Source organism: Microcaecilia unicolor, chromosome 9 (genome assembly GCF_901765095.1).
Source record: "Microcaecilia unicolor chromosome 9, aMicUni1.1, whole genome shotgun sequence".
NCBI classification, from domain to species: Eukaryota; Metazoa; Chordata; class Amphibia; order Gymnophiona; family Siphonopidae; genus Microcaecilia; species Microcaecilia unicolor.
In genome coordinates, this window is record NC_044039.1 from 123,214,990 (window position 1) to 123,242,558 (window position 27,569).

Below are 27,569 nucleotides of genomic sequence, written 5' to 3' on the forward strand. Positions count from 1 at the left end.
TGGGAAAGAATGTTGGCAAGACGACTGGTTAAGATGGAATTCCGACACCACCTTTGGCAGAAACGTAGGGTGAGTGCGGAGTACTACTCTGTTATGATGAAATTTGGTATATGGAGCATGAGCTACCAGGGCTTGAAGCTCACTGACTCTACGAGCTGAAGTAACTGCCACCAAGAAAATGACCTTCCAGGTCAAGTACTTCAGATGGCAAGAATTCAGTGGCTCAAAAGGAGGCTTCATCAGCTGGGTGAGGACACAGTTGAGATCCCATGACACTGCAGGAGGCTTGACAGGGGGCCTTGACAAAAGCAAGCCTCTCATGAATCGAACGACTAAATGCTCTCCAGAGATGGCTTTACCCTCTACACGATAATGGTAAGCACTAATCGCACTAAGGTGATTCCTTACTGAGTTGGTCTTGAGACCAGACTCTGATAAGTGCAGAAGGTATTCAAGCAGGTTCTGTGCAGGACAAGAACAAGGTTCTAGGGCCTTGCTCTCACACCAAACGACAAACCTCCTCCACTTGAAAAAGTAACTCTTTTTAGTGGAATCCTTTCTAGAGGCAAGACACGGGAGACACCCTCAGACAAACCCAACGAAGCAAAATCTACGCCAACATCCAGGCCGTGAGAGCCAGAGACTGAAAGTTGGGGTGCAGAAGCGCTCCGTCGTTCTGCGAAATGAGAGTCGGAAAACACTCCAATCTCCACGGTTCTTCGAAAGACAACTCCAGAAGTAGAGGGAACCAGATCTGACGGGGCCAAAAAGGTGCTATCAGAATCATGGTGCCGTGGTCTTGCTTGAGCTTCAGCAAGGTCTTCCCCACCAAAGGTATGGGAGGATAAGCATACAGGAGGCCGTTCCCCCAATGGAGGAGAAAGGCATCCGACGCCAGTCTGCCGTGCGCCTGTAGTCTGGAACAGAGCAGAGGCAGCTTGTGGTTGGTCTGAGAGGCGAAAAGGTCCACCGAGGGGGTGCCCCACTCTCGGAAGATCTTGCGTATCACTCTGGAATGGAGCGACCACTCGTGCGGTTGCATGACTCTGCTCAGCCTGTCGGCCAGACTGTTGTTTACGCCTGCCAGGTATGTGGCTTGGAGAAGCATGCCGAACTGGCAAGCCCAACTCCACATCCTGACGGCTTCCTGACACAGGTGGCGAGATCCGGTGCCCCCCTGCTTGTTGATATAATACATTGCAACCTGATTGTCTGTCCGAATTTGGATGATTTGGTAGGACAGCCGATCTCTAAAGGCCTTCAGTGCGTTCCAGACCACTCGGAGCTCCAGGAGGTTGATCTGAAGATCTTGTTCCTGGAGGGACCACAGTCCCTGGGTGTGGAGCCCATCGACATGAGCTCCCCACCCCAGGCGATATGCACCCGTCGTAGCACCTTCATGGGCTGCGGAATTTGGAATGGACGTCCCAGGGTCAAATTGGTCCGAATTGTCCACCAGTGCAGCGAATTGCGGCAACTGATGGACAGGCGGATGACATCTTCTAGATTCCCGGTGGCTTGGCACTACTGGGAAGCTAGGGTCCATTGAGCAGGTCTCATGTGAAGACGAGCCATGGGAGTCACATGAACCGTAGAGGCCATATGACCCAGGAGTCTCAACATCTGCCGAGCTGTGACCTGCTGAGACGCTCTGGTGTGGGAGGCGAGGGACAAGAGATTGTGCGCCGTCGCTTCGGGAAGAAAGGCCTGAGCCATCTGTGAATTCAGCAGAGCTCCTATGAATTCCAGAGATTGGACTGGGTGGAGATGGGACTTCGGGTAATTTATCACAAACCCCAGCAGCTCCAGAAAGTGAAGAGTGCACTGCATGGACCGACGAGCTCCTGCCTCTGAGGTGCTCTTGACCAGCCAATCGTCGAGATACGGGAACACGTGCACCCCCAGCTTGCGTAGATACGCCACAACCACCACGAGACACTTCGTGAACACCCGTGGTGCAGAGGCGAGCCCAAAGGGCAGCACACAATACTGAAAGTGCCGTGTCCCCAGACGGAATCGGAGATACTGTCTGTGGGCTGGCAGTATCAGGATGTGAGTGTAAGCGTCCTTTAAATCCAGGGAACATAGCCAATCATCTTTCTGAATCATGGGTAGAAGGGTGCCCAAGGAAAGCATCCTGAACTTTTCTCGGACCAGATATTTGTTCAGGCCTCTCAGGTCTAGGATGGGGCGCATCCCCCCTGTTTTGTTTTCCACAAGGAAGTACCTGGAATAGAATCCCTGCCCTTCCTGCCCGGGTGGCACAGGCTTGACCGCATTGGCGCTGAGAAGGGCGGAGAGTTCCTCTGCAAGTACCTGCTTGTGATGGGAGCTGAAGGATTGGGCTCCCGGTGGGCAATTTGGCGGAGTGGAGATCAAATTCAGGGTGTATCCGCACCGCACTATTTGGAGAACCCACTGGTCGGAGGTTACGAGAGGCCACCTTTGGTGAAAAACTTTCAACCTCCCCCCGAGGGGTACTTTGATGGCGGCTATGTTCCCATGGATCCAGTCAAAAGCCCGTCCCCTGCTTTAGCTGTGGAGGCACAGGGGGCTGCTTAGGCGCAACGCTGTTGACAGGAACGAGCGCGCTGGGACTGTCCCTGTGCCTGAGGAGGCCTTCGGGCCGGCTCGGCGTACCTACGCTTGCTGTAGGCGTAGGGTGCAGCCTGCCGGCCCAGGGAAAAACGTCCACCTGTAGAGGTGGATTCTGAAGGCGCCTGGTGGGAGAGCTTGTCGAGAGCGGTTTCCCGCTGGTGTAGTTGGTCCACCAACTGCTCGACCTTCTCGCCGAAAATGTTATCCCCCTCCCCCCGGCAAGGGACATCCGCCAGCCGCTGCTGGGTGCGGTTGTCCAGGTCAGAGGCAGGAGAGTCTGCGCATCACTATCCCTTGGGCCGCAGCTCTAGATGCCACATCACAGGTGTCATAGATACCCCTGGACAGGAACTTTCTGCACGCCTTCAGCTGCCTGACCACCTCCTGAAAAGGCCTGGACTGCTCCGGAGGGAGCTTATCGACCAGGTCCACCAGTTGCCACACATTGTTCCGCATATGAATGCTCGTGTAGAGCTGGTATGATTGGATGCGGGTCACGAGTGTGGAAGATTGGTAGGCCTTCCTCCCAAACGAGTCCAGAGTGCGAGACTCCCGCCCAGGGGGCGCAGAGGTGGTATCCCTCAAACTCCGTGCTCTCTTGAGAGCAGAGTCCACGACCGCCGAGTCATGAGGCAATTGAGGCCGCATCAACTCTGGGTCTGAGTGGATCCTGTATTGGGACTCCGCTTTCTTGGGGATGGTGGGGTTAGATAATGGCTTCAACCAGTTCCGAAGCAGAGTCTCTTTGAGGACATTGTGCAAGGGCACCGTGGAAGACTCTCTAGGTGGTGATGGATAGTCGAGGACTTCGAGCATCTCCGCCCTCGGCTCATCCACAGAGACCACGGGAAAGGGAATGCAGATGGACATATCCCTGACAAAGGATGCGAGAGCTTCCTCTCCGGTGAAGGTGTAGGGTCAGAGGGAAGGCCCACAGACTCCTCTGAGGAGAAATATCTGGGGTCCTCCTCCTCCCCCCACAAGGCCTCCTCCTCGGTGTTGGACATGAGCTCTCTCAGCTCAGACCTCAACCGGGCCCGACTCGGCTGCGAGGAACCACGTCCTCGATGATGGTGCCGAGCGGTGGACTCCTGCGCCGGCAGGGACGAAGCTTCCCCCATCGACGTCGACTCCACCTGCGTGGCGGTTGATACAGGTGGTGCAAGCGGCATCGGAGGCCTCGGCATCGGGCCACAGCACACCGGCAACCTCCATCAACGGCGCCGGGGGCGCAAGCACCCCCAGTGCTGGCAGAGTCTAGCTCATCAGCCCTTCCAGGATTCCAGGAAGGATGGCTCGGAGGCACTCGTCAAGGCCCGCTGTCAGGAAAGGCAGGGGGGCCGGTGTGGGTGCCGAAAGCTGCTCGGGTCCAGGAGACAGTACCGAAGTACCCGCGGACTTACGCAGCGACACTTCTTCAACCAAGGGGGAACGCTCCTCCCGGCACTGCCGCTTCCTGGGCGTCGAGTCATCCCTCGAAGTACCGGAGCTGGCAGTCCCGTGCGCCGTGGGCGACCAATGACAGTGTTTCTTTGCTTTCTTTCGTTGCCCGTCATCGACGCAAGAGACGAAGAGGTAGAACCCCCCCCCCCCCCGAGGAATCAGATCCGACAGGGTTCGGTCCCAATGGCCCTGGGTAGAGGGAGTGGCCGGGGCCGACTGCTCGCGCAGCCGCTCACCCCCGCCGTCACCGGCAGGCCAACTGTACCTGTACTCCTGGGATCGGTGCCACGGTCGGCGCCGATTTCGACATCGGTACCAAAGACCCGGCCATCGACACCGATGCCGTCAAAGTCGACATCGAAGGGCCGGCGCAAGTTCCAAAAAGACGGTCCTGAAGAACTTGCCTCGCCACCTGTGTCCGCTTCCTCAAGCCGAGACACAAGGTGCACGTCTTGGAATTATGCGCCGGCCCGAGGCACCAAGCGTGAGTATCGGTCTGCGAGATCTGCCGGCCGCACCGACCACACTTTTTGAATCCGCTCGGGACCTTCAAGGACATAGACGGAAAAATTGCGTCGGTGAAGTCAAAGTCGTCGATGGTGGCGGTGAAAAGCACACCCGAAAAAGAAACGACCACGCGGCCAAGAACGACGAGGTCACTTTTTTTTTTTGGAATTCGATAGAAAAAATACGCGAACGCGAAACAGAAAAAAAGCCGCAGCTAGGCCGCAATCCGGTTTCCGGGGCTGACAAAGAGAGAGACGATAACACGTCTCTCTCCAGCATGGAATAGAAAAAAACTGAGCGGGAACGGTCGCGCACGGGCGGGAAGACGGCCGCGCATGCGCGGTGGGCATGCCCTGCGTGCGGGACCGCCCGCGAAGTTTTCTTCCGGTTGGTGGGGGCTGCCGTGGACGTCAACCCAGTCGTGAGAACAAGCAGCCTGCTTGTCCTCGGAGAACCCACTGATCTGAGGAAATATTGGCCCACTCCTCGGCAAAGAGGGAAAGACGTCCTCCGATGACAGGAAGCGAGGAGGGGGCCGGCGCACTATCGTTGAGAGGGTCGCCCCTGAACTCCAGGCCTAGAGCCAGTGGCTGCGGAACGCTTGTCCGAGCGAAAGGAGTTCCTCTGCTGAAAAACGGGCATGAGAAGTGAACCCAGCAGAACGCCCCAGGTGGTACCTTCTAGCTTCACGGAAGCGAGGTCTATAAGAGGAGTGGACCGCCTGGCCCTTGGAGGAAAGCCTCGGCCTATCTTCGTGCAAGCGCTGGGGTTTAGGATCTCCCAGGCCTTTAACAATTTTTTTTTCCCCAACTCCTCACCAAATAGGAGAAGTCCTTAAAAGGGCAACTTCACCAACCTTTGCTTAGAGGCCATGTCCGCTGCCCAATGTCGTAGCCAAATAAGACGGCGAGCCGCCACTGCTACTGCCATTTGTTTAGCCGAAGCCCTGACAATATCATAAAGGGCATCAGCAAAAAAGGACAAGGCCGACTCCAGCCGCGGAGCCACATCTGAGAAGGGCTCCGCTCCATCTCCGGGCTGTTCCACTGCCTGTTGCAACCACGCCAGGCAGGCTCTAGCAGCATAACAACTGCATGGAGACGCCCGAACAGTAAGACCTGCAATTTCAAAGGACCGTTTAAGTGCTGCTTCCAGCCTACGGTCTTGTATATCCTTCAGGGCAACTCCTCCTTCCACAGGGAGGGTAGTTCTCTTTGTCACCGCAGTGACTAGGGCATCTACTTTAGGCATTGCAAAGCGAGGCAAATGCTCCTCACGCAGAGGGTATAATTGCCCCATAGCCCTGGAAGCTTTCAAAGGTCCCTCAGGGTCAGCCCACTGAGCGGAAATAAGCTCTTGGATGGAGTCATGCAAAGGAAAGGCTCGAGCAGGCTTTTTGGTACTAGCCATCCTAGGATTCACAGAGGAGGCCATGCCACTGTCAGGCTCTTCAATAGAAAGGACCTGTAGGGCATCTGAAATAAGCGCTGTCAGCTCATCACGGTGGAAAATCCTCACGACGGAGGGATCATCCAGATCCTGTGGTAATTCTGCACCTGACTCTGGCTCCTCAGACCACGAAGGCCTGCCAGAACTCTCCGAATCCTCACAGCCCGACCACGGGGGGGGGGGGGGGGGGGAGGAGGTGCACCACAATCTGAAGGGGAATTAGCCCTTCTACGCTTTTCTTTATGCCAATTATCAGGGAAAATAGCCTCAGCGGGCAGTCCCAGGCCAGAAGCCACTGGGGGGGGGGGGGGGGGACAATAGAAGGGGCCTCAGATGACCCTTGAGGGAGAGCTCTTTTCAGCATGTATGCTTTATGCAACAACACCACAAAATCAGGGGAGAAAAACTCGCCCTGGGCACCCAGATCCCGTCCGGGGCTAGCCGCTCCCTGAATAGCCTCAATTTGAGGTCCCCCCCTCCCCCGGGCTCAGGGCTCTCCGTCTCTACGGAGGCCGCGCCATGCAGAGAATTCAAAATGGCGTCCGCTGCCAGCTCTGAGCGGGAAGAATCATCGCTCGCCATGCTCGGGCCGGCTCTTACACCTGTACAGCACGATTTACAGAGCCCCGCTGCTGATTTGCGCTTGCCACACCGGGAACAGCGCTTTACATTCTCTGCAGCCATCGCCGAAAATGGCAGTTTCGCGCCAAAAAAGCCCCGATCACGGGCCCACCCCGGAGGAGTTAGAAAACATTCTTACCTCACCGAACCGAGTATCACAGCTCCGGTCCCATAGAAGAATCAAAGGAAAACCTTTGTTCCATTTTTTTTTTTTTAACGCTGTGAGGAAAGCAGAGGTAATAAGAACTCCGGAGGCTCAGATGAGTAGGAAAGGCGAACCAATGTGCCTGCATCCACTGAGTGGGAAAGGACAGGGAAAAGCAAGCTAATATGTCCACATCCACGGGGGCATGGGTAAGGCAGGGAAAGGGCTAACCTATGTGCCTTCAAAGTGAAGCTGCTATAGCCTCTAACACCCCGGCTAGCAACTGGCAAGCCAGGAGCCACCCCCAGGCAGTTTTTTGATGGAGCTCGAAGAAGATGCAGCCACCCTGCTTGGGGAGAATACTGAAGAGGCAGTGGAGCTGGCTGGCCATGAGGCACTGTGAAAAGTTGAGTGCTCTCTATCTCCCCTGCTGGTTGATGGACACAACCCATACGTAATGGCTTCATCTGCTTGATGACAAGGAAGGGAAAATTAGGTTCTTACCTTGGTAATTTTCTTTCCTTTAGTCATAGCAGATGAAGCCATTACGTATGGGTTATGTCCATCAACCAGCAGGGGAGATAGAGAGCACTCAAACTTTCACAGTGCCCTCTTGGCCAGCTAGCTCCACTGCCTCTTCAGTATTTGAAGCTTCCAAAGCAGTATGGCAAACCGCAATGGGAATCATAAGAGCTTTCCTCACAGTGAACGATGGCCCATCACAAGGGCATGAACTCATAAAGGAGGGAATGCACATCCTCCTGGAGGAAATAAACTCATCCTCCTTATTGTATAAGTGGAGGGGAACACACGCGCCTCCTGGAGGGAATCACACATCCTCCCAACACACTGGAGGGAATGAACTCATCCTCCTATTTATAGAACTGGAGGGGAACACACGCGCCTCCTGGAGAGAATCAACACATCCTCCAAATAAAAACATGCTGGAGGGAATGAACACATCCTCCTAAATTTAAACTGAACATGAATCCTGAAGATTGTTTTCCAACTTTCTCCCAAGGAAGGAACTTCAGGAAATTAGAACAGAACCTGAAAAACAGATTCACAGCATACAGACAATCATACAGGGAGGGCTCATGGCTTCATCTGCTATGACTAAAGGAAAGAAAATTACCAAGGTAAGAACCTAATTTTCCCTTCCTTGTCATCAAGCAGATGAAGCCATTACGTATGGGATGTAACAAAGCAATCCCTAGATAGGGTGGGAACAAGCCACACCACGCGCCAGCACTTGTGCACCAAAACGCGCATCCCTCCTGGCAGCCACATCCAGCCTGTAATGTCGGGCAAAGGAGAGCTTAGAAGCCCATGTTGCTGCACTGCATATCTCTTGAAGAGAGAGTGCTCCAGTTTCAGCCCAAGAGGAAGAAATCGCTCTAGTAGAATGTGCCTTAAAGGCTACAGGCGGAACCCTGCCGGCCAGCAGATAAGCTGAGCCAGCGGGCAATAGTGGCTTTAGACGCTGGAGACCCTCTGCGAGAACCGGATAGCAAAACAAACAGATGATCAGAAGTCCTGAAAGAGTTAGTAACTCGCAGATACTGCAGCAGAGTCCTGCGCACATCCAAAAGGTGCAGCTGCCCAAAAGATTCTGGAAACTCTTCCTCTGAAAAAGAGGGCAAGCAAATAGGCTGGTTTAGGTGAAAGGCTGAAACCACCTTAGGCATAAAGGAAGGCACGGTCCGAACCGTGACTCCGGACTCTGAAAATTGCAGAAATGGGTCTCTACAGGACAGCGCCTGGAGCTCTGACATCCGTCTCGCCGAGGTAATGGCCACCAGAAAAACGGCCTTCAGTGTCAAATCTTTCTCCGATGCTTGCCGAAGCGGCTCAAAAGGAGATGCCTGCAGGGTTTTCAAAACTAGCCCCAGGTTCCAAGCTGGACAGGGTGCTCGCACTGGAGGTCGGAGCCGAAGCACCCCTCTAAGAAACCGTGCCACATCTGGGTGAGCAGCCAAAGACACGCCTTCCACCTTACCACGAAGGGAGGCCAACGCTGCCACCTGCACCCGCAGGGAATTATAGGCCAAGCCTTTTTGTACACCTTCCTGCAAAAAGTCCAGAATCGGCGAGACAGGAGTCCGCATTGGAGCAATGGCTCTGGAAGCACACCAAGGCACCAAATCCTGGCATAAGCCACGGAAGTGGACCGCTTGCGGGCTTGCAGGAGAGTGGAAATAACTTTATTGGAATAACCTTTATCCCTCAATTGCGCCCTCTCAATAGCCATGCCGTAAGACCAAAGCGGCCGGCGTCCTCCATGGCTACCGGTCCCTGAGTCAACAGGTTCGGTACCAGAGGTAACGGCAGAGGAGCATCTGTCGGAGGTCTGCATACCAAGGTCTCCTTGGCCAATCCGGGGCGATGAGGACCACTTCTCCTGGGTGCAGCCGAATCCGCAAGAGCAGGCGCCCTATCAAGGGCCATGGGGGAAACACATGAAGTAGACCCGGAGGCCAGGGTTGAGCCAAGGCATCCAACCCCGCTGAGCGAGGATCTCTCCGTCTGCTGAAGAAGCACGGGACTTTGGTATTGGCACTTGTCGCCATTAGATCCATCACGGGCTTGCCCCATTTGGCACAGATCTGCAGGAAAACTTTGTCTGCCAGATTCCATTCTGCTGGATCGATCTGATGCCTGCTCAGATAATCGGCCTGCACATTGCTCTGACCTGCAATATGAGCTGCCGACAGACACTGAAGATGCAGCTCGGCCCAGTGGCAAATCAGTTCGGCCTGCGCGGCTAGTGCTCTGCACCTTGTTCCGCCTTGTCGATTTATATAGGCCACCGTTGTCGTGTTGTCCGACATCACTCTGACAGCCAATCCTTCCAGGGTCACTTGAAAGGCCAGAAGCGCCTGAAACACCGCTTTCAACTCTAGGCGGTTGATGGACCACTCCGACTCCTCGGCTGTCCATAGACCCTGGGCATGCTTCCCCTTGCAGTGTGCACCCCAGCCCTTCAGGCTGGCATCTGTTACCACCAGGCACCAAACGGGGAGCGTCAGCGGCATTCCTCGCCGCAGCATGCTGTCCGAGAGCCACCACTCCATGCTGAGTCGGGCCGCAGGGAGCCTCCCCAGCCCAACCCTGACCATCTTGTGTTTCTTCTGCTGCCCGCCGTCTCCATCGTCATTTTTACTGCACTGAAGAGTTCTGCCTCGGCACCGGCAATTCAGAGTCAGCCTTCTGCCAGCATCGAGGCTTTCTCACTCCCTCCCAGCTCTGCAGAAAAGAGGAAGTTACGTTAGAGTCCTGGACGCCCCTGAGGAGAAGCCCCGACGCTGGCAGAAGGCTGACTCTGAGTCTCTGAATTGCCAGTGCCGAGGCAGAACTCTTCAGTGCAGTAAAAATGACGACCGACCGGGGAGACAGCAGGCAGCAGAAGAAACAGGGAGAAAAATGCAAGACTCCCAAAACGAGTGGAAGTGAGCCTTTGTAGCCCAGTAAGTAAACAAGGAAGCCAATTTGGTTAATGTGTTTCCCCAGCATGACATCCTTACTGCCTTCAGCCCAAACAAAACAAAACTTTTGAGCTGCTGCATCCAGGTTGTTCTTGATTGTTGATCGTAACAAGGCTAAAGCTAGGGCACATGGAATCACATTTTAATGTCATCTCATTTGTAGGAATTAGCATTTTAGATACACAACTGGATTATTCTGTTTTTAGGCATGTTTCAGGGACAGTGGTTTTATAGGTCAAAATAAAAATAAATATTTTTTTAATGCAGATCTCTTTTGCAGATCTCTTTTGTTTAAACATAACTAAATGGGCTATAAGCCCCTAATGGTGTATTAGGTTCTGCCCAGTGTAATATTTTTGGTACAGTAAAGTTCTGAGTGTGTTTTTTCCACAAAGATGTGCATAGTGTTTGTGCAGTTAAGCAATTATAGTTAGTATATGCTTTGAGCAATCACTTTATTCTTTGACATATGATACATATTTAATATCTAAATTTAATAAAAGTATTGTGACTTATTTTTATTTATTTTTTTTCTGTGTGTTATCAGACAATTATGGATTTAAGCTCCACCCCTGGCCCCATCCCTAACTCCACCCCCTTTAGCCTCCCCAAACAGTTGGGCCACCGACCGCCTATGCCTGCATCCACTGTTGGTGGGTAAGGACAGGGAAAGCAAGGCAATATGTCCACATCCACAGAGGTATGGGTAAGGCAGGGAAAGGGCTAACCTATGTGCCTTTAAAGTGAGGCTGCTATAGCCTCCAACACCCCGGTTAACAACTGGCAAGCCAGGAACCACCTCCCGGCAGATTTTTCTGGAGCTCGAACAAGCTGCAGCCACCCTGCTAAGGGAGATAGAGAATACTGAAGAGGCAGTGGAGCTAGCTGGCCAAGAGGGCACTGTGAAAGTTTGAGTGCTCTCTATCTCCCCTGCTGGTTGATGGACATAACCCATACGTAATGGCTTCATCTGCTTGATGACAAGGAAGAGAAAATTGCATTATTTTGCAGCTATTTTGAGACAATTGCACTCCATCTACTGGTACAGGCATTATTTTTGTCTCAACTGGACTATTACAATTTAGCATATTTAGGATGTACAAAATCCCAACTAAAAAGAATTCAAACCATTCAGAATACTGCTGATCTTTTGATATTTGGTCTATCTAAATATGATCATTTTTCCTCTTATGTCACTTCATCATTTGCATTTAGAGGCTAGAGTCTTAATGAAATTGGCTTGTTGTCTCAATAAAATTATTGCATGGTCTAGCCCCCCAAGTGCTTGCATTGTCACTTTCAGTTTGCAGTTCATTAGATCTATGAGGACTACATGTAACTCTGTTTTCTTTTCCCTCTCCTAAAAGTAAACAGAGATTTAAAGATGTTAGAATTTACTTTAGCTTTTCAAGCCGCTTGATACTGGATAGAATTTGCAGAGATATTTTTTCCTCCAATACATATATGCAGTTTAGGAAAAAGATCAACACTTTTCTATTTCAGATATTTATAAGTAATGTTTTATCTTATCAGACACTTTCTTTAGCATCCCAGAGATTGTCCTGACTTTTCTTACTTTGTAACCTGCCTTGAACTGAAAGGTATTGGCTGGATATAAGCCTGTACGGTATGGTATAAGTTGGGAGGATTCTTTGAAAGAAGGGTTTGTTTTTGAAAAATTTGATAGAGCTGTTATAGGCAGGTTGGACAAGGTGGTAGAAAGTTTTTTTACAAAGGCAGTATGAAAAAGGATTAACAGGTTTAACCAGTTTACATTCCCTTTTATCACTGAGGGAATATTTTGGATTGGCTAAAGGGGATTTGGTAGTGCTTGTTCCTGGCCCTCTTAAAGCGTACATGTGTTATAATATCCAGGCAGCATCACCTTAGCACATCAGCACACACAAGAAGTGTCTGTTCTTTTCCAATATTTACTTTATTGAATAAATATAGCCAATTTACTCACAGTTTGTAGATTCTCAGAAGTTTGTTGCCTTAAGGCAAGAGGCTTGTAGTTCTGAATGCTGCAGCTGGTGTAGCTACAGATGGGCCCTGGCCCACCCATTCTTAGCTCAGGCCCACCATCTGGTCTCCCCACCCCAACACACTTCCAGGGTGGCCACATGGCACCCCTCGAATGCTCTCTTCCTTCCCCGGATCCATCCCCGGCCCGGCAACTCCCTCTCTCACCATGTTTGACAGCAGCGGCAGCAACACGCATGCGCTGGCAGTGCTGGTCTTTGCAGACTTCCCTCTGCTGCAACCCTCCCCGCCCCCCCAGTGCATCAAACCCCCTCGCCACCCGCAGCTGCCTGTGGTAACGCTGTCCCGCTGCTGCTGCTTCTCCTGTTGAGCAGCAGCAGCCACTACAAAAAGAAAAAAAAGCAATAAATGTTTTTAAACCCAGCCCAAATCATTCGCTAATTCCAGACTCCGTTCCTTTTATCTTGCTGCACCATATGCATGGGCGTAGACTGGGGGGGGGCGAGGGGGGCAATGCCCCCCCAAACGCATGGCCGGCAACAGGCAGCTCTCCCTTCGCCCCGCCCTCTCCCCGTTCCTTCTCCTCCCCCCCTGCCCCCCCCCCCCCCCCCGTGAGCCGGCTCTCCTCCCTCCCTCCGTATCCGTCCCTCACCGACCTGATCTTCGAATCCTTTGCCTGCCCGCTAGGTGCTTGTGCTCTCTCCCTGCTGGTTCGCGCTTTAAAAATGGCCGCCGAGACTTTCAGAGGCGGCCTTGCAAGACTTCTGCTGAAGTCTCGGCGGCCATTTTGAAGCGTGAACTGGCAGGGGAGAGTCAGCGCTAGCGGGCAGGCGAAGAATTCGAAGATCAAGTTGGTGAGGGACGGATATGGAGGGAGGGAGGAGAACTGGCTCGCTGCGGGGGGGGGGGGAGGAGAAGGAACGGGGAGAGGGGGGAATGAAGGGAGGGCAGGGGAGAGGAGGGTCACTGCTGGACTGGGTGGATGGAGGGCAGGGGAAAGGAGGGCCACTGGGTGGATGGAGGGCAGGGGAGAGGAGGGCCACTGGGCATGGGGACAGGGGAGAGGAGGGTCACTGCTGGACTGAGTGGATGGAGGGCAGGGGAAAGGAAGGGCATGGGGACAGGGGAGAGGAGGGTCACTGCTAGACTGGGTGGATGGAGGGCAGGGGAAAGGAGGGCCACTGGGCATGGGGACAGGGGAGAGGAGGGTCACTGCTGGACTGAGTGGATGGAGGGCAGGGGAAAGGAGGGCCACTGGGCATGGGGACAGGGGAGAGGAGGGTCACTGTTGGACTGGGTGGGATGGAGGGCAGGGGAGAGAAAAGAAATGCTGGACATGGATGGAGGGGAGGGAAGAGTGAGGAAGGAGATGAGATGAGGGAAAAGGAAGAGAGGAGAAAAACTGCACATGGATGAAGAAAATAGGCAGAAGCTGAGGACCAGAAATGAAGAAGAAAGGAGGAAAGAAATAAATGGAAAGGAAGCCCTGGAAACGGAGTTAAGAGGACAGATAGCAGCAGAATCAGATACTGGACCAGCATGATCAGAAAAACAGTCACCAGACAACAAAGGTAGAAAAAAACCATTTTATTTTCATTATAGTGTTTGGAATATGTTCACTTTGAGAATCAGGTGCTCAACATTAAAAGTTTATATTTACTTATTTATACCCCCCCCCCCCAGGCTCTCTCCACGGCTATAGCCAGCTCTGCAATTTGGGGGGGGGCGCAGAGGGGAACCGGGGGGAGAGCCTGTTGTTAAACATTTACCAGCACACCACTGCCTGTCGCCAAACCCGCTGCCTCTCCGATTCAGTGGCTATCCATTGGCAAACGAATACTGGTTATTTCCAAAAAAGCTAGCTCTTGCTCCCTTCCTTCCTCCATATTAGCATAATTTGCATATACATATATGCAAATGAATATGCTAATATGCCCTGCCCCTTCCTTTGCCCCCCCCAAATGAAACAGTCAAACTACGCCTATGACCATATGCCTGGAATAGACTTCCTCAGCCGGGACGTCAAGCTCCATTTCTGGCTATCTTCAAATCTAGGCTAAAAGTCCACCTTTTTAATGCTCCTTTTAACTACTAACCCTTACTCACTTGTTCAGTACCCATGTTTTATCATTCCCACCTTAGTAATTCCCTTATTTGTACTGTTTGTCTGTCCTAAATTAGATTGTAAGCTCTGTCGAGCAGGGACTATCTTCATGTCCAGCGTACAGCGCTGCGTATGTCTAGTAGCGCTATAGAAATTATAAGTAGTAGTAGAAGAAAGGGCAATGCACTTAACTAGAAGATCCACCTTACAGCCCTCTATTTCCATGGGCTGCTCATCCTCAAAATGCAATGTAGTTGCCACCAAAGAAATGAGCTCCTGCAAGTCCTCTGTGAAAAATTCTAACAATGGAAGGATCTTCCACTGGGAATAAAAGAGTTTAAACCCGGGTCAGCAGGACCGGGGTCCTCCAAAAACTGCCCTTCTCCTAATATGGTGGCCTTCTCTAGAGAGGGCAGCTCCTGATCTGGATCAGGGAACTGATCCTCCTCCGGAACCCAGGACCCCCTAAGCTCTCTTTGCAGGTGCCACATGCCTATCTGAGCCCGCTCCTAAAGGAGCTGACGTGGGACCCGATTTTTTAAATAAAAAAGCATGGTACATTTTGTAGCCCCTCACTGAAAAATTAATTCAGACTTAATTACCTTTTAAACGTAGTCGAGCCCGAGTTACCTCAATCTGGATCCAATTCTCAGAAAAGGAGTGGTACAAAAATAAATACTCCACCCTTTTAGATGACACTGGGTGGAAAAGTTATGTTTATTATGATGAAATGATTTAGAAATCAAATGATGTTACAATATCATCACACAAGGTAAGATTAAAGTGCTTAAAATATTTAATTGCACTTATCTGAAAATATTACTAATTAACATTTTCTTTTAAAAATTTAATTATTCAATAAATAGGCTAAAAACATTAAAAACTACCTATTGGATCCAATGTCTAACATTCTAAAACTTTTCTTCTTTTATAAGCAATAATGAAACAACATTCAGGTAAATATATTGTGCAAAAACATTTTACAAAAAGAACCTTTTAATTAAAGGTTTCAATATATATTACTTCAAATAACCTCTTTTCCCTTTCTCTTACAGGGTGTCAGCAAAGTAAGTATAATTACTAAAACTGTTCTTAAAACCAGGTTTCAACAGTAACCTTTTAATTCATTTAATTTATTCTTTTTCTCTGTTAGGGTTCAAGTTCTGTATTGCAAATGACAGGTAAGTATCCGGAAACTCTAGCTTTCTTTTAGTGTCTGAATATTCCTAATGTCCTTTAATTTAGTTTTTCTTCTTTACTTCTCTGTTCCAGCTCTATTGATTTTCATTTTTTCATCTGTATTTGGCGATTTGTTAGCTGATCTCCCTAAAATCCCGACTACAAATTAAAATAAAAGGAACGATTTCCTCACTTGAGAAGTGTGACTCTATTTGCCTGCCTGTCAAAGGATGCCTGTACTGGATTTTGCTTGCTTAATAAAATAAAATTCCCTTAATTTGGGGAAACAAATCTTATCTGACTGTCTTCACTTAAACTTGTACTTTGTTTCCCTCAGTTTAACTAAATGAAAGATGATGCTTCAGTTTCTTCTGTCTTCTTCAGGATTACACACATTCACCTTTCACTCACTCTCCTAACAAACCAATCACTTAGAAGTGACAATCTTTGGATTCCAAAGCATAAAACTCTGGACTGCTTCAGATTTGTCTACAAAATATTTTTAAAACTTCTCAAATTAATTTATAGAAAGGCTCTTAATAAAATAGAGAACTGCTCTCATTTAAATGACCAGAGGTCCACTTAACTAAAGAGAGCTCACTCCCTCTTCGTCTCTGATCTGTAATATTTTAATAACAAAATTTTATATATGCATTTGCCAGTGACAGAATTACATTAAATTTTCCTTAGGAATATACACTCTCTGTCTCACTTCAGACAACTTTTATTTTAGCCACAAACATTTCAGTTTCACACACTAAAATCTCTCTCAGACAGCACTTCTACTCTTCTCAAGACTGTCCCTTGCTCTCCCCACAGCTGTCTGTTACTGTTCAGGTTTCCTTAGTTACCAGAGCAGCCAATCAGAAAGCTCTCAAACCTGCAGCTCATTCTAACATTCCAATTACCTATCTTCTCGCTATATAAAACGCACCTCCATCTCTCTATATAAACGCACCTCCAACGTTCTAATGAAGCCTCACTTACTCAACGCTCTAAAAGTGAGGCGCCAGAGATCAATTTTCCTCCAAGAGTGTCTGCCCCGCCCACGCGTCAAACGTGATGATGTCAAGGGCGGGACACAGACACTGAATGAATGGCAACGCCAACCCCTTGCTACGCGACCGCCAAACTGTTGCCACGCAACCAAATGCATCGTAAACAAACCAATGAAAACCAACTGAAGCAGAATAAGGGAGGAGAAAGAACAACAGCGCAATCACTGACGCCCGTGCTACTTCTCCAAGTATGTAATGCCTACATCACAAACGCCTCTCACAGCGCTCCGGCCTCAAAGAACGCCTCAACCAGCTGCCACAGCCACTCCACCGGTGGAATGGGACGAAAGGAACAGACGCTCAGCACAACATGTTGCCACCTCTTCACCCACACCCGCTCGCAGCAGCACTTCACTCCCTGGGACGTGCCCAATCGTCCCTGGGAGTACAAAACTACGTGCTGGCTATCGCAGTGCTCAACAAAGAACCGGCCCCTGACAATGCCTCACCCGTCCAAAACCCACAACAACGCTGCTCCAAGAACCGGCCCCCGACACTGCCTCACCTGTCGAAAAAAAGCAAACGGAACATCCAGCCCCGCTCGGGGACCTACACAATCGTCCCCGAGTACAAAAAAAAAAAAAAAAAAATCGCCCCAGCAAAAAAGATCCACCCTACAAAATATCGTCGCAGCAGCAAAAAAACAAAAAGGGTAATGCCCAATGCGTTTCAGCAAATCTATCTAACCACCCAGCAAAAACTTTAAACAAACCCCCCCTTCAAAATATCAGCACAGCTGCAGCAAAATAAAAGGGAAATGCCCAGCCTTACAGCAACTGCTTTAAAAGAACCCCCCTTCAAAATATCGGCCAAGCAGCAGCAAAAACCAACACTCCTGCCCACACACTCTCTCTCATCAGATGGAAGAAGAGGAAGGGAAGAAAAGGAGGGGGTCATGGAACTTACAACTACACACACACACTCTCTCTGACAAACACACTTTCATACACTCACTCAGTCACTCATTCACACACAATATCTCTCCCATACACTCTGTGCCACACACTCTGACACAGTCACACTCTCTCACTCTCCACACATAACAGCAATAGGAAAAAAAAAAAAAACCCTGTAAACTCCTGTAACAAAATAAAGGCTGACTCCCCTACAAACAAACAAGGTACAGCTTCATTAAACCAAAAAAAAAAAAAAAAAAAAAAAAAACTTAATCTAACCCCCCCCCCCCAAACCCACTTCAATCAAAAAGTGCCCCCCACACACAGACACTCATGCAGGGTCACAGTTCCCCAACCCCGCAAACCCCTAATGTGACTCTCACACCCATACACAATTACTGATGTCTTGCACACACTCTCACACACTCTGACTCATCGCCCACCACTGTGGTCCTGCCCACACACATCAGACCGAAGGAGAGGAAGGGAAGAAAAGGAGGGGGTCATGGAACTTACAACTACACACACACACTCTCTCTGACACACTGTATCTCTCTGACAAACACACTTTCATACACTCAGTCATTCTTACAGACACAATATCTCACCCATACACTCTGACACACTCTGACAGTCACACTCTCTCACTCTCCACACATAACAGCAATCGGGAAAAAAAAAACCCTGCAAACTCCTGTAACACAATAAAGGCTGACCCCTCAACAAACAAGGTACAGCTTAATTTAACCAATTAAAAAAAACATTAATCTAACCCCCACCCCCAACCCACTTCAAACAAAAAGTGCCCCACATACACAGACACTCGTGCATGGTCACAGTTCCGCAAACCCCTAATGTGACTCTCACACCCAAACACAATTACTGATGTCTCGCACACTGTCACACACTCATGCACTCTGACTCATCGCCCACCACTGTGGTCCTGCCCACACACTCTCTTATATCCCTTAATATCAAACAGAAAAGGAAAAAAAAAAAAAAAAAAACACATGCTAGCGCCCGTTTCATTTGTTTCGGAAACGGGCCTTACTAGTTTTATATAAAAAAAAAATAAATAAACCTTAAAACCCTCATTTTGGGGTTTTAACATTACAATTCAAGTCAGAGCCATGCTCTAATATTTACCCTGTAAAAATCTGCATTAACTTAAACCACCAAATACCCAAATTAGAACTTCGTTAAAACGAATTTGCATAAAGCCTGAGCTCAAATAAACCCATAGCACACATATATCTGATTCCCACATCTGAATACTACCATTAAAACTTTTGCACAAACAACATTTATATTTAGCACTTTTTAAAGAGTAGGTTTCAGTGCAGGTCTCCTTAGACAACACTGAGCATGCACTGAAATTCATGCCATTTTGGAGTTAAAGAGACATCAAGCAGCCCACTACAGCCCCTTCCTACTCTTCCCAGCATCCTTTGAGCTAAAATATAAACTGCACCACATGCGCACTTCACACATGCGCAATCGCCCTTAATACCCCGATTTTGGCTGCATTATTTTAATTATCAGACCCTTTTTTGGTCAAAAAAGTCCCCTCTTGCAATTTTAATTCAAATCATTGGTGGCACATTGTTCCCGAGGCTCTGGTCCACCATCGGAATCCTCGGGCCATTTCCCTCAGCGAACATGCACGATTGTCATTAATGACATCACAACGCTCCAACACTGAGCCTACCCAACCAGCAATTCCCAGGGCCAGCATGCCTCCCAAAGCCCTGGGACATTTCCTACAGCCAGACATGGCTTCCCCAGCTCAACGGCGGCCCAGAAACCCCGCGGTTTCCGCCCAGCGTGAGATCCTATGGCGTACCCACCTTCCAGTTGCAACCAACCCCCGAGCCCCCCTAGAGCTCCCAGGGACCTATTTTGGTTACAATTTGGAGAACAGACTCAGGAGAGAAACCTCCCTCAGGGATTCCGGATCACTCTGGCAGCACCACTGAAAGGAGCAGCATGGAAGCAGGAAAGTCCTCTGACACTGCTGGAGAGGGCAAAATGGTGGTGTTTCCCGCCAAGATGAGAATGTTCGGCACCTAACTCTTTCAGGAAATCCAGACTGCCCCAATTTGACCGCCCCTATCAGACTGACTGTTCACGTGTCCTTTAGATTGTAAGCTCTTTGAGCAGGGACTGTCCTTCATGTTAAATTGTACAGCGCTGCGTAACCCTAGTAGCAGTGACCGCGACCACTGCAGGGGGAGCAGAATGAGAAGGGCCAGACACTGCCAAAACTTCTAGTGCTGTGCAGTACTAACATGCCCTGCTTGCTCCAAGGCCCCATCGCTGACAGACAGAGCATCTGTGGAGTTTCTCTGCCATAGCGTGAATTATTTTAAAGTGGCAAGAACTCGATAACAACTACCACCACCAAGTCCGGCAGAGATAGAGCTGCCTAGCTCATTCACTCTTTTTTTTTTTTTTTTAACAAGATACTGCTGTCTCTCCCTGGGCTCAAACACTCTTCTGCCGAAGAGGTCAAGGCACTCTCCCAAATAAACAGTAGCACCTACTGCTGCAGGGAGGAATTCAGAACTCCTGAGTTTAACATCCCGGAGGCTGATGGAAGATCCCCGCGGGCCTTAGCCTCTAAACAGAAGAACACTGGTGCACAGAAAAACCTTAATGAGCAAAGCCTCCAATACTACTAGATGCCATTTGCCTTTTTTTTTTTTATTAATTAATTTTTTTTTTTTTTTTGGGGGGGGGGGGGGGGAGCAGTAAGAAAGAATGAGGAGACTAAAGAGCTCACCTCCTTCCACCTGCTGGAGACTGAGAATACTGAATCTAGCTCTAGCTGGCCAGGGCTCTTTTTTTTTTTTTTTTGTTACATTTGTACCCTGCACTTTCCCACTCATGGCAGGCTCTATGCGGCAGGCAATGGAGGGTTAAGTGACTTGCCCAGAGTCACAAGGAACAGCCTGTGCCGGGAATCAAACTCAGTTCCCCAGGACCAAAGTCCACCACCCTAACCACTAGGCCACTCCTCTGCTCACTAGTCAAAGTTTTCAGTATCCACCTGCTGGAAGAAGTGCATAACCCATCAATCAGATCCTGGGCTGGTCTGGAGGGGCGCTACGGAATTATGGCTTTGGCACATAGCCCATTACATCTAGGACATTCTCAATATTTATCTGACCTGCTGATTCCCTAAAGGCCAGCACAGTCACTGGGATCTGAGACTCAGAACCGTTTGGTGATGCCACCACTTTTGTGAGCTAAATGTGATTTCAGATGTAATCTGCCCTTTTTTGTTTTAGTTTTACTTCAGCACCTGAAACTATGGACCTCTTCCTTAATCCGTCTGGTTAGAAGCCTTCCCAGACCATTTTAAGAAGAAGGACTTGTAAATGCTAATGTAAAAAAAAAATAGTCCTTGATATCTCAGGTTCGACTATGGCAGAAATCAGATGCGTTTTGTGTTAAGTATGTACTAGCTTTGTGTCTTTCAGTTTTGTATATCTAACTGCAGGGCTACTACATGTATACTAATGGGAGTCTACATTTTAAGCTTTATAGATTACTGAATACAGTAACCCACTTTGGTTTGTACAAACCAGAATAGCGATATATCAAATAACTAAAATTGCTTATCTGGTGGGAGTGCACAAAATGGCTGTGCTTGAGCTCCGCCTCTACTAGAAGGTCCCAGGCTAGCATAGAGTACCTTTGCAGTGGCCCACAGAGAGGAAGGGTGGGGGTAAGGAAATTTTGGCCACAAGACTGAAGTGGTGGAAGGGGACATGACTGGATGTTCTTTCCATGCCACCACCAAGTGGCAGGGCTAGCCCTGAACACCGTGAGACACAGATTCAGACCTGCACATCACAATACCTGTTCCACAATACCTGTTCCACTGCCAGAATCTCGCCAGCTGCCACCTCGACTTACAGCCTGCTTGAAGATTACATTGCCATTTATCTCGCAAACACCAAAAGCTGCTGCTCAGTTTGCTTGGAGGCAGGCACAGTGACTGCAAAAATCCAAATTCTTGGTCCCTCTGCAATCTTCCAGGCACTAAAGATGCCCTGATGCACCAAAGCAGGCTGTGTTTTGCTAGCTGCCTGCCAAGTGGCAGCATTAAAGTTGCACCAACTACACTGATAGGCATTCTTGGTGCCAGGAGCCTGAAAAAACACTGAAAGATAATGAGGTAACAACTACATATAAGAAGTAATCTAAGGCTGCATTCAAGAGCTGCTGAGGACTAAAAGCTAACAAAAAGCATGCATGCATGCATGCATAGCAAGAAGAAAGGCACACTAAACCAGATGCCGAGCCATATCTCACAATGCAACAGATCATCCAGTTCAAAGATCACAAAACTAGATGCCGAGCCATATCTCACAATGCAACAGATCATCCAGTTCAAAGATCACAAAACTATCATATGCACACACACACCCTACACCTGCCTGCAAAAGTAAACGAAAAGTTTTCAGACTCTTAAGTGTATTTAAAAGAATCCAGCATGTGGAGACCTTGCATTGCAGAAACATGCACCACTCACTGGTCGCTCTCCCTGGCTTCCTACGACAGTCATTAAACATATAACTTTTGTCCCTCCTCCTCATCAGGTAATCTGCATCATCTGGAGTGGCAGCAAGCACCTTCCAAAGAGCCTTTTAGCTAGCCATTCTTGTTTAATAACCCTTTGATTTTATGTACCATTTTCAATTAAATCGCGGTACAACTTTGTAACAGTCCCCCTCCCCCACTGATAAGCTCTCTCTTGTTTGGAGTGTAATCAATAAAATAAAATAAAACACAGTAAAGAAAATAAGATGATACCTTTTTTTATTGGACTAACTTAATACATTTTTTGTTTAGCTTTCGAAGGTAGCCCTTCATCATCAGATCAGAAATAAGCAAACATTGGTAAATAACAGTGGTGTGCTGGTAAATTTTTAACAGGCTCTTTCTCTGGTCCACCTCTGCGCCCCACCCCCCAAAACTGCAGAGCTGGCTACACCTGGGTAGAGAGCCTGGGGGGGGGGGGGGGGCAATGCATTACTCTCTCCGGGAAAAAAATAAAATTTAAATGCTCCATGGTTCCAATCTAATTCATGTTTAATATGGGATAAAATACATGCCATAAATAAGTGAATAAATAGATATAAACTCTGAACGATGAGCACCCGATTCCCATAACATGATGTCTGTTTTAGAAGTCCTTTACCAGGAGAGAAAAAAAAAATCTCTGCACCAATAACAGGGTTAGGTGTCCCTATAACTAGCTCCTCCAAATGGCACACTGATTACAATTTATAATGAAATTACTACTCTACCTATGAAAAATTATGCCCTTATAATACCTCCTCTGTGTACATCCCTATGCAAAAGCCAGCGGCATTTAAAAAACAAAACAAAAAACTCCCCCCACCCCACCTATTACAAACATCCTCCCCGCTCCCCCGAGCCGAAGGGTCCCACTTCCAGCGCATACCTGAAGGCAGCGTCCCTGGTGGTCTAGTAGGTTCTTTGGGGCAGGAAAGATCCCAGGTCTTTCCTGCCCGCTGCCCCGAGCCGAAGGGTCCCACTTCCAGCGCATACCTGAAGGCAGCGTCCCTGGTGGTCTAGTAGACTCTTTGGGGCAGAAAAGATCCCAGGTCTTTCCTGCCCGCTGCCCCGAGCCGAAGGGTCCCACTTCCAGCGCATACCTGAAGGCAGCGTCCCTGGTGGTCTAGTAGATTCTTTGGGGCAGAAAAGATCCCAGGTCTTTCCTGCCCGCTGCCCCGAACCGAAGGGTCCCACTTCCAGCGCATACCTGAAGGCAGCGTCCCTGGTGGTCTAGTAGACTCTTTGGGGCAGGAAAGATCCCAGGTCTTTCCTGCCCGCTGCCCCGAGCCGAAGGGTCCCACTTCCAGCGCATACCTGAAGGCAGCGTCCCTGGTGGTCTAGTAGATTCTTTGGGGCAGGAAAGATCCCAGGTCTTTCCTGCCCGCTGCCCCGAGCCGAAGGGTCCCACTTCCAGCGCATACCTGAAGGCAGCGTCCCTGGTGGTCTAGTAGGTTCTTTGGGGCAGGAAAGATCCCAGGTCTTTCCTGCCCGCTGCCCCGAGCCGAAGGGTCCCACTTCCAGCGCATACCTGAAGGCAGCGTCCCTGGTGGTCTAGTAGATTCTTTGGGGCAGGAAAGATCCCAGGTCTTTCCTGCCCGCTGCCCCGAGCCGAAGGGTCCCACTTCCAGCGCATACCTGAAGGCAGCGTCCCTGGTGGTCTAGTAGACTCTTTGGGGCAGGAAAGATCCAGGTCTTTCCTGCCCGCTGCCCCGAGCCGAAGGGTCCCACTTCCAGCGCATACCTGAAGGCAGCGTCCCTGGTGGTCTAGTAGATTCTTTGGGGCAGGAAAGATCCCAGGTCTTTCCTGCCCGCTGCCCCGAGCCGAAGGGTCCCACTTCCAGCGCATACCTGAAGGCAGCGTCCCTGGTGGTCTAGTAGATTCTTTGGGGCAGGAAAGATCCCAGGTCTTTCCTGCCCGCTGCCCCGAACCGAAGGGTCCCACTTCCAGCGCATACCTGAAGGCAGCGTCCCTGGTGGTCTAGTAGACTCTTTGGGGCAGGAAAGATCCCCAGTCTTTCCTGCCCGCTGCCCTCCTGCAGCCACATCTTCTTTAAAATGGCCACCAAGACTTACAAGGGCGGCCTCGAAAGACTTCAGCGAAAGGCTCGCAAGGCTGCCCCTGGAAGTCTTGGCAGCCATTTTTAAGAGCGATGCAGGAGGGTCAGTGCCGGCAGCGGGCAGACAAGACTGGGGATCTTTCCTGCCCCTTAAGACTCCATTAGACCACCAGAGACGCTGCCTTCAGGTATGCGCTGGGAGTCTGTGACCCTGCAGCTTGGTGGGGGGGGGGGGGGGGGGGGGGGAGGAGGAGGAGAGGCAAGCCAGCTCACACTCCCAGAACAACCGGCTCACAATATGCCAAAAATTTTAACAACCAGCTCCAGCACACCACTGTATATAAGTGAAACATCAAAGCATTTCAGTGACAGTTTCACAGGATGAGGGTGGGGTGGATTAGATGACAGACAAGTGGATCCACCCGGCTCTCCCCCAATCTGCCCCACCCTCATCATGTGTCACTGAAATGCTTTGATTAAGCTAATCAAAATATGTATTGTTAGTCCAATAAAAAAGGTATCATCTTATTTTCTTTTCTATGTTTTATTTTATTCTATTTCTATTGATTACCTTTAAAAGTGGACTAACAAGGCTACCACATCTCTCTACTCAAGATGGAAGATACCGCATATAGGCGCATGAAAAAGCAAATGAACAAACTTGTTTGGAGTGGAAATTATGAAATCTTGAGGATCAGGTTTTACCCATTTCCCACCTGTGATATATCTATCACAAGAGCTCTCAGCTTATATTTCTCCTTTGCTACTATAACCAGGGTTAAAAAAAAAAAAAAACCAAATAAAAGGTTTCTTTACCAGGGCTAGCAACCTGATGTTTTAGAAAGCACAGAAGGCTGTGGCTGGTAATGTCAATGTGCGGGAGTGATTGAGACATTTAGTTCTGGAAAAAAGAATATTTGAGGGAGAATTTAATATTGTGATGAGCGAAAGCTGTGTGCCTGGCTCCGCAGCTGTTGGAATGCTGCAAAATCTTAGGCAGCACAGCTCTGTGGTTATCAGACACTACTGTTTAAACAAAATTCAGTTAGAGCTACTGCTTTACAGGTAACGCAGCAGAAGAGGCTGGCTGTGTGTAAGAGGCAGTTTTAGGCTGGATTTGTGGAGTTCTTAGAAAATGGTCTTTCAGAAGAGTTTAGACAGAGAAAGTGTTATTGTGCTTCAGAGCTCCATGGGAGAAAGGCATTTTTTAAAGTATGAAACAGCGACTGTCTCAGAGAGTCTACTGTTCTGGGTTGATTAAAATTATTTTATTTTAGCATAACTACTACTACTTAACATTTCTAAAGCGCTACTAGGGTTACGCAGCGCTGTACAATTTAACATAGAAGGACAATCCCTGCTCAAAGAGCTTACAATCTAAAGGACACGTGAACAGTCAGACTGATAGGCAGGGCTGTGGAGTCGGCAGCAATTTTGGGTACATTGAGTCGGAGTTGGAGTCGGCAAAAATGTACCGACTCCTCATACATTTGAATAAAGTACTTCTCTGCTGTGAATAAAGCTTAGTACCTAGTTGTTTCACTAATGTGAAGTCCAGCTGAACTATTTTGCTGGAGAGTTTCCCTCTGCTCAGTCTCCCTTTGCATTTACTGACCTGCTTTAGAGCACCTCCTCTCTGACCCCACTTAGGCATATTTTCAAAGCACTTAGCCTTCCAAAGTTCCATAGAAACCTATGGAACTTTGGAAGGCTAAGTGCTTTGAAAATATGCCTCACAGTGAACTTAAGCTCCAAGAGATCATTCAGCACACACAGATAAGGCAGCAGAGAGACTCCACCCAACTTCCTCTCTCTCTGCAAGAAGAGCTTTATATTTTAGTGGAAGTGGCACACCATTCACAATGGCAAAAAGAATGTCAGGAAACATGACAAAGTCTGCTGTTTATGAACACTTTACAATATCAACAGATGGGAAACATTATGTATGTCAATGTATTATAGAAGATGATGATGGTGAAAAAGCATGCAATGCAAAAATTAGCAGTTTCAGTGGTTATGAAAAAAATGCACCTACAAGAGCATCAAATTTAAAAAGACACTTGCAGCGTTTCCATCCTAAAGTGTTAGAAGCTGTGAATGAGAAAGATAGCAATGAAAATATTCCATCTACTTCAGGGTCAACAAAAGATCAGAAATCCACTGGAGGCCAGACACAACTATCAAGATTTTTTACAGCTGACAAAGTTACTATAACAATGACACCAGAAAAATTCAAAAACCACATCATTGAAATGCCAGTAAAGAATAGTATACCACTATCTTTTTTTTCACAACCAGCCTTTTTAGGCTTAAATGGAGAAATGGCTAAAAAGCTTGGAGTTTCTCTGGAACGAGAAAGTATAAGGAAACTTATACTTGAAGAGGCCAAATGTAAGAAGGAAGAACTAAGAAAAAGTCTGAAGGGACGTTTTGTCTTTATTAAAATGGATACATGCACACGTCACAGAGTCAATTATTTTGCAATTAATGTTAGATTTGCTGATGAAAACAAAAAAAACAATAACCCGGACATTAGGAGTAAAGGACACTCAGGCACATCATACCAGTGAGTATCTGCAGAAGTTAGTGGAAGGTGTTTTAGAAGATTTTGAAATTAAAAAGGAACACATTCTATGTATTGTAACTGATAATGCTTCAAATATGTTAAGCACAATTGAAAAAATGAAGGAAGTTGATGAAGAAAGCAGCATACAAATATCAGAAGATGACAGTTCTGCAATTCAAAAAAGCTGTGAAAGTTTGGATGATATTGCTGAAGAAGCATCTAAGCTTATTACCATTCAACATATGTGTTGTGCTGTTCATACTCTGCAACTAGCAATAAGAGATGGATTGAAGGATCGTCATGTGGTTACACTAATTAGCAAGTTGAGGCAAGTAGCTGTTGCAGCCAGGATCCCTAAAACAGATGCTATTCTGAAGAGACGTGCTGGAAAAGGAGCCATTTTGGATCAAGCAACGCACTGGGGAAGCACTTACTTGATGATAAAGCGTTTGCTTGAACTAAAAGACTTTCTTGAAGAACTGGACAATGTAAATGTTTCATTAAAAGAAAACCAGTGGGCTCAAGCTACAGAATTAGAAAGGCTACTTTCTTACCCTTTTGCTGTTACCAAGAAGCTGCAATATGAAGATTTAACACCAGGTAAATTCTTCTTGGAATGGAAGGGCTCGATATATAACCTTAACAAAAGTGGGGGGTTAATTGCTGATGGCACTGTATCTTCAATGAGGAAAAGAGAGGAGCTCTTGCTGGATAATCAAATTCTCTTAGCTGCTATTTATGTTGATCCAATGAGCCGAATTTTGTTGAGCAGTGACCAAATTACTACAGGAAAACAGGCACTCTATGACATAGCAGTTCGCACGAAAGGGTTGCTACCTGAAACTCATAAACCACTGGATGAAGCTAAAGCTATAAATACTGGTGGTA

At 48.5% G+C, this 27,569-nt stretch overlaps 1 protein-coding gene across 2 annotated transcripts in view; it reads right to left on the reverse strand.

Moving 5' to 3' along the window:
* Window positions 1-27,569, reverse strand: part of LOC115478225 (retinol dehydrogenase 12-like) — a 72,067-nt gene that overhangs the window by 35,732 nt on the left and 8,766 nt on the right. The window contains exon 2 of one of the 2 annotated variants that reach the window (XM_030215527.1): window positions 21,347-21,636. The exons of the other annotated variant lie outside the window; for it this stretch is intronic. Coding sequence (XP_030071387.1) covers window positions 21,347-21,609 — 263 coding nt within the window. The 5' untranslated portion in view covers window positions 21,610-21,636. The remainder of the gene's footprint in view (window positions 1-21,346; window positions 21,637-27,569) is intronic. 2 annotated transcript variants of the gene reach the window in all.